We start from the raw sequence: 7813 nt of genomic DNA, 5'->3' as shown, positions 1-7813 counted from the left end.
GCAGGCCGGTAGGCAGGCAGGCAGGCAGGTAAGGCAGATAGGCAGGCAGGCAGGCAGGCAGGCAGGCAGGCAAACAGGCAAACAGATAGGCAGGCACGCAGACAGGCAGGCAGCCAGGCAGGCAGCCAGGCAGGCAGCCAGGCAGTCAAACAGGCAGATAGGCAGTCAAGCAGGCAGATAGGCAGTCAAGCAGGCAGTCAAGCAGGCAGTCAGGCAAGCATGTAGGCAAGCATACCTGCCTGCAATGATTATTCAAAGTCGACCCCCCCCCACCCCTCACCCCCCCTCACCCCCCCCTCACCCCCCCCCCTCCCCTCACCCCTCACCCCCCCCACCCCTCACCCTCACATATAACAGATAGTTAACCCCCCTCTCCCCTCCCCCACCCCCCCTAACAGATACCAGCACGACCCCCTCCCTTCCCTCACTGTGACTCATTAGCGGTGTCTGGACCCCGAAGACTGAAATGAAGCAGAGGGAACTGGGGGAAGGAATGGTGGAAAGAGGAACAAAGGTAGAGAGGGAGAAAAAAGAGGAATTAGGAGACAGGATAGGAATGAAAATAAGGAAGACCCGAACAAAAAAATATACAGAATGACGAGTGAAATTGAAAAATAATGAGTGACCATCTTTGACAATGACTAAAAGAGAGAGAGAGAGAGAGAGAGAGAGAGAGAGAGAGAGAGAGAGAGAGAGAGAGAGAGAGAGCAGGAAGGAGGGGGGGGGGCAGGGGGACGAACCCTGGGCCACCACGTGGGCCTTCAGGTCAAACTCGGACCATTAGGGAAATCGAAGGTGGTAAAGGGAGGAGATACCGAGAGAGCGATGAATTCTGCACTGCGGTGCCCTCATGTGTCAGAGGGGTGATGTGAGGTGGGTGAGCTAGGCGGGTGATGGCTCAGGCAGGTAAAGGGTGTGGCTGATATAGGGTGTGGCGAGGTAAAAGCTATGGGGAGAGGGGAGGGAGGGGAAGTCTTAGGGGTAGGGGTAATCAGGGTAAGGGCCAGGCACGGACCTATAGTAATCGGAAGCAAGGTCACTCAATCCTCTTGTACTAAAAGTAGAAATTTTTGCTAAGTAAACTCAGGGATGTGTAAGTGATGTTGACTCATTGTTGTCGCGATGTGTGAGAAATGTGGAGTTGTGTAACTAGTCGTGTTGTCCGCTTCTGGAGTCGTGTCGTCGGCTTCTGGAGTCGTGTCGTCGGCTTCTGGAGTCGTGTTGTCCGCTTCTGGAGTCGTGTCGTCGGCTTCTGGAGTCGTGTCGTCGGCTTCTGGAGTCGTGTTGTCCGCTTCTGGAGTCGTGTCGTCGGCTTCTGGAGTCGTGTCGTCCTCTTCTGGAGTCGTGTCGTCGGCTTCTGGAGTCGTGTCGTCGGCTTCTGGAGTCGTGTCGTCGGCTTCTGGAGTCGTGTCGTCCGGTTCTGGAGTCGTGTCGTCCGGTTCTGGAGTCGTGTCGTCCGGTTCTGGAGTCGTGTCGTCCTCTTCTGGAGTCGTGTCGTCCTCTTCTGGAGTCGTGTCGTCCTCTTCTGGAGTCGTGTCGTCCTCTTCTGGAGTCGTGTCGTCCTCTTCTGGAGTCGTGTCGTCCTCTTCTGGAGTCGTGTCGTCCTCTTCTGGAGTCGTGTCGTCCGCTTCTGGAGTCGTGTCGTCGGCTTCTGGAGTCGTGTCGTCCGCTTCTGGAGTCGTGTCGTCGGCTTCTGGAGTCGTGTCGTCCGCTTCTGGAGTCGTGTCGTCCTCTTCTGGAGTCGTGTCGTTCGCTTCTGGAATCGTGTCGTCCACTTCGGGAGTCATGTCACTTCGTATAGCCAACTATCTGTAGTGTACTCCTTGAAAATGTATAAATGCACAAAAGCTTTCGAATTTTTCGTCTTTCTTCATCCTTGATTGAACAATGATTATAGAGTTATTCTTACATATATTTCCTATCTTCCTCGTCACGGGAAGGAAGTTGAAAAAGGAGCAGAATTAACAGAATTCTATGTACCACGAGGCATTTCCGTGTCGATGTGGGCTGCGTCATGAGATGAGGTGTGAGCCGACAACTTTGTCTTTGTCTTAAGGATCGTAGCATGTGTCAAAGTCTAAGGTGCCTGTTGATAATTAGACGAGTGTTTGATATGTAGTACTTCCGCTATGTCTAAAATCTATTATCGTTGTGCAGGCGATGAGTCACAATAACGTGGCTGAAGTATGTTGACCAGACCACACACTAGAAATTGAAGGGACGACGACGTTTCGGTCCGTCCTGGACCGAAACTTACTATCTCCTTCGGTGGTTATAAAAGGAGCTGCCTCGTATGGGCCAATAGGCCTGCTGCAGTTCTCATTACTACTATCCCCTACACCTGACTTTCCTCCTCAGCTCTCTCTTGCCTATTTAATGCCTGTCCCTACCTGTCCTCATCACAATCGACTTGAGAATGGTCCAGGACGGACCGAAACGTCGTCGTCCCTTCAATTTCTAGTGTGTGGTCTGGTCAACATACTCTATTATCGTTGTATCCTTGGATTATTTTGATATTGGTCTGGATATATCAGGCACTTTGAAGGAGATGTTTTCTCTACATATTGAAGTCATTAATGTTCTTCTTGCTCTTAAAGTATATGTTACCCACTATGTATAGCGTAATACACATATGCAGTATCACTTCATAATACATCAATTTTAACCTCGCCTTACATTCAACTTTCAGAATATTTTAGTCAATATTTCAGGTAAGAAGTAAACAAAAAATGTCATTGGTGTGGAGGAGAGGAAGGCAGGTAGGAGGTTCCTGGGCACATTGTGTAAATAATTAAGCGAGGAGCGGCCTCCCCGACTCAGGCAGGGACAGAAGAAAGCCTTATAATGAGACTTCCTGCTGGGGCTTCCAGGGCCTCGCCAAATACCACATCACACCTTCCATCATTCCTTCTTTCTGCCTCTCTCCACTATGTATATATATATATATATATATATATATATATATATATATATATATATATATATATATGTCGTACCTAGTAGCCAGAACGCACTTCTCAGCCTACTATGCAAGGCCCGATTTGCCTAATAAGCCAAGTTTTCATGAATTATTTGTTTTTCGACTACCTAACCTACCTAACCTAACCTAACCTAACTTTTTCGGCTACCTAACCAAACCTAACCTATAAAGATAGGTTAGGTTAGGTTAGGTAGGGTTGGTTAGGTTTGGTCATATATCTACGTTAATTTTAACTCCAATAAAAAAAAATTGACCTCATACATAATGAAATGGGTAGCTTTATCATTTCATAAGAAAAAAAATTAGAAAAAATATATTAATTCAGGAAAACTTGGCTTATAAGGCAAATCGGGCCTTGAATAGTAGGCTACAAAGTGAGTTCTGGCTACTAGGTACGACATATATATATATATATATATATATATATATATATATATATATATATATATATATATATATATATATATATATATATATATATAATGTATATATATATATAATGTATATATAATATATATAATCTAACTAAGAACTCTTTGACCCGGCCAGGATTCGAACCCATGCCGTCCAGGATCACCCCTAAGCGTACACTGTACCGTGACCACCGCACCAATGATCGTTTAGGGGTGATCCTGGACGGCATGGGTTCGAATCCTGGGCGGGTCAAAGAGTTCTTAGTGATATATGGCTTGCGCGTTCATTCAGCTTTCTCACATTATATATATATAATGTGTGTGTGTGTAAGTGTGTACGGGGTGGTGTCATACAAGTGTAAGTTGATTAGAGTTGTATTTCAGCTTTGTAAACTCACATAACATTACATAAAACCGTACTTCAACACATACGTCTGTATTGTAGGAGAGACGTACATCTTGAGCATTCATGTATGTAGGTTAGATTAGCATTTTAAAAGCACTATAATCACCTGAGGTTAATTGTTCAACAAATCATTGAATTGTATGATTAACGGATCTCTAACCCTGTCCATGGAGGACAGAATAAAATGTTTATATGCTGGTTAGCATTGTAAATGTCTGGCCACGTCTGTGGTAGGAAATAATGACAAATAAAAATGTTTGACAATGGAGCCCGGCCTCACTTTTTTTTTTCTCTCTCTCTCTCTCTCTCTCTCTCTCTCTCTCTCTCTCTCTCTCTCTCTCTCTCTCTCTCTCTCTCATCTCTCTCTCTCTCATCTCTCTCTCTCTCTCTCTCTCTCTCTCTCCTGGCGACGAGCCTGACCCTAATAATATAAGTGAACCACCTATGCTAATTACGATGGTCAAGAGAAGAGGGATTACCTGTCATCCCTCAACATAATCCTCCATCCTACCCTCTCCCCTCGGCCTGCCCTCGGCCTGCCCTCGGCCTGCCCTCGGCCTCCTCCTCCTGCCCACCCCCGACAACCTTCACTCTAAATTCATGAATACACATCTAAACTGTTCAGCTGTCTCCACTCGTGGGACAATCTATGCCACGGTTCATGACACGTTCATGACACGGTCCATGACACATGACACGGTCCATGACACATGACACGGTTCATGACACGTTCATGACACGGTCCATGACACATGACACGGTTCATGACACATGACACGGTTCATGACACGTTCATGACACGGGACACGGTTCATGACACATGACACGGCCCGTGACTGGGAGAACACGGTTGTCACTACCTACGCTACTCTACAACATGGTGAGCAGCAAGAGGTTGTAATACATGCATGGCAATAACCACACTTCCCCTGTGTTGACATATTAGTAGGAACATTCACGTGGTTGACATAGAGACGCTGTGGTAGTGGTGGTTGGAGAGGAGTCGTGGTGATGGTGGGAATAGTTGTAGGAGGGGGGTCGTGGTAGTAGTGGTGGTGACAGTAGTGTTAGGGGGGGCATAGTGGTGGTGATGGGTAGACACGTGGCTGTCAGAGTTCCGCTCCATCATGTGTGATGGGATGAAGACAATGGAGACCGGGGAACCAGATTCACGAAGTAGTCACGCAAGTACTGACGAACCTGTACATCTTTCGTCAATCTTTGACGGCTTTGGTTTTATTAAACAGTTTACAAGCATGAAAACATCCCAATCAACTGTTGTTTTTGCTATAAACAGCCTCCTGGTGCTTCGGAGCTCATTGACTGTTTAATAATTGTAAACAAAGCCGCCAAAGATTGAGAAAAGATGTACAGGTTCGCAGGTGCTTGCGTAACTGCTTCGTGAATCTGACCCCATGAGGCATCTACAGCATTAGTGAAAGAATACTTTAGGAATGGAAGGAGGCAACCACATGTGAGTGGATACAACTGAAGTTGTGTATCACCTCTCCTTTCTCCCCGCCATCTTTTGGAGAGAGAGTATTGTCTATGTATTAGAGAGAGATTTTCTAAGACACACATCAAGAGGATAACACCCGAGCACACGGAGGAGCGAATCAACGTTAGAACGTCGCTTAAAATCCTAAATACAAATAATTCAACCTTTACTGTGGAATCCGCATCTCCTGAAGCATTAAACCAACACTGGAAAGTGCAATGATTTGCAATACGATTAGTGGAAGAAGTAAGAGTATTTGATATATAGCCGAAGCACTACATACCAAACACACTCACACAGCTTACATATAGATATATAGATAAGCTTACATATAGATATTAGTGCAAGAACTAAGAGTATTTCATATATAGCCGAAGCACTACATACCAAACACTCTCACACAGCTTACATATAGATATATAGATAAGCTTACATATAGATATATTCTACTATCTTCAAAGTTCAAGCCAGAGCTTCCAATTTACTCCTTTCTTGTTTGGCTTCTGGTTTCTCTTTATCTTCCTGCTTTGTTGCCATATTTTGTGTTTTAATCAACGCACAGCGACAATATTACCCGTAAAGATGAGTAAGATCAGAAACAGGAATTTGTAATTAAGAGTAATAGGTAACACTTTCTCTCGTAACTCACATTTTTACTTTTAAATTAATTAGCCCGGGTTCGGATGACGTTGAAAATGTATTCATATTTTTGTCCCAGAGATTTGGCGAAGGAGCCAAACTAATTTGTGTTAGAGAGGAAGTTTAAGGAGAGACTGTCAAGGAAAAAGAAAAAACCATCATGGAGTTGTATGATGGGTTGCATCACACAGATTCTAAAGGCAATTTTGTGTTACAATATGCGCGTTTATGAGAATACTCATATATATATATATATATATATATATATATATATATATATATATATATATATATATATATATATATATATATATATATATATATATAACTCACACCCCAGAAGTGACTCGAACCCATACTCCCAGAAGCAACGCAACTGGTATGTACAAGACGCCTTAATCCACTTGACAAGTGGATTAAGGCGTCTTGTACATACCAGTTGCGTTGCTTCTGGGAGTATGGGTTCGAGTCACTTCTGGGGTGTGAGTTTTCAGTTGCATATTGTCCAGGGGACCATTCTGGCTTGTTCGCATATATATATATATATATATATATATATATATATATATATATATATATATATATATATATATATATATATATATATATATATATATATATATACAACTTTAGAACACTTTCCCACCAGGGGACTCGAACCCTAGCCAGCACAGAAGCCTTCCAGCAACTGGCATAACAGGTACGCCTTAACCCGCTCCACCACCCGCTCAGACCCTTAAAAGAGATGGTAATTTCGGAGTATTTAAATACCCCAAAGATCAACACCTCCCAATATATATATATATATATATATATATATATATATATATATATATATATATATATATATATATATATATATATATATATATTAAAGTCATAATTCATTGTGTCGTGGGACAGGCAGCCAGTTTATATATATACAGCATGTTAGGCTTATATCGAGGTCTTAAATATTAAAACTTTGTGTTGTATTTACAGAGGCCCAGCTGACTCCTGGCTCCACTGCTCAAGGTGAGTGTTGTTTGTTCATTGTTTGACAAGTCATTTAGCTGTAACCAGCCACTGTTGAACAAATCCACAAGGACCGTGACGAGGATTCGAACCTGCGTCCGGGAGCATCCCAGACAGTGCCTTAATCGACTGAGCTACGTCACGGCCCTTGTGGATTTATTCATTTGATGCATCACGTTATTGTGATGTCTGTGTCAGCCACTGTTGTTGTCTTTGTTCATGTTCTTGTTGCTGTTCTTGTTGGGATACGAGAGGATGACTCTCCGGTAAGTTAAGTTACGCCAGTAAGCTGTTCACCTCGCCAACTTCCAGGAATAAGTGTTGAATGATGGTACATCGTCGTTGTGGCCAAAATCTACAATTCCATCAACATTTGCCCACATAAGAGCGGACTAGATTCACCAAGAAGCAGTTACGCAAGCACTTACGAACGTGTACATCTTTCCTCAATCTTTGACGGCTTTGGTTACATTTATTAAACAGTTTACAAGCGTGAAAACTTGCCAATTAACTGTTGTTATTGTTATAAACAGCCTCCTGGTGCTTCGGAGCTCATTAACGGTTTAATAATTGTAAACAAAGCCGCCAAAGATTGAGAAAAGATGTACAGGTTCAAAAGTGCTTCCGTAACTGCTTCGTGAATCTGGCCCCTGGTTCGTAAGTGCTTGCGTAACTGCTTCGTGAATCTGGCCCCTGGTTCGTAAGTGCTTGTGTAACTGCTTCGTGAATCTGGCCCCTGGTTCGTAAGTGCTTGTGTAACTGCTTCGTGAATCTGGCCCCTGGTTCGTAAGTGCTTGCGTAACTGCTTCGTGAATCTGGCCCCAGGTCAGCGGCCACCACCTCTCTCCACCGGCGTCTAGACT

The 7813-nt window shown here is 43.9% G+C and overlaps 1 protein-coding gene across 1 annotated transcript; it reads right to left on the bottom strand.

Moving 5' to 3' along the window:
• Positions 1-1073: 1073 nt before the first annotated feature.
• Positions 1074-1787, bottom strand: LOC138369929 (DNA-directed RNA polymerase II subunit RPB1-like). The gene has a single exon (XM_069333681.1). It carries the CDS (start codon positions 1785-1787, stop codon positions 1074-1076), a length of 714 nt encoding a protein of 237 aa, XP_069189782.1.
• Between the last annotated feature and the right edge of the window lie 6026 nt (positions 1788-7813).

The sequence above is a fragment of the Procambarus clarkii genome, chromosome 30, assembly GCF_040958095.1.
Source record: "Procambarus clarkii isolate CNS0578487 chromosome 30, FALCON_Pclarkii_2.0, whole genome shotgun sequence".
Taxonomy (NCBI): Eukaryota; Metazoa; Arthropoda; class Malacostraca; order Decapoda; family Cambaridae; genus Procambarus; species Procambarus clarkii.
Note: the sequence above shows the minus strand (reverse complement) of the source record. Positions and strands in the feature narration are given on the sequence as shown.

Excerpts from the sequence above, each read along its gene's own strand:
- LOC138369929 (XM_069333681.1), bottom strand. The coding sequence starts at position 1,787 with ATGACTCCCGAAGTGGACGACACGATTCCAGAAGCGAACGACACGACT.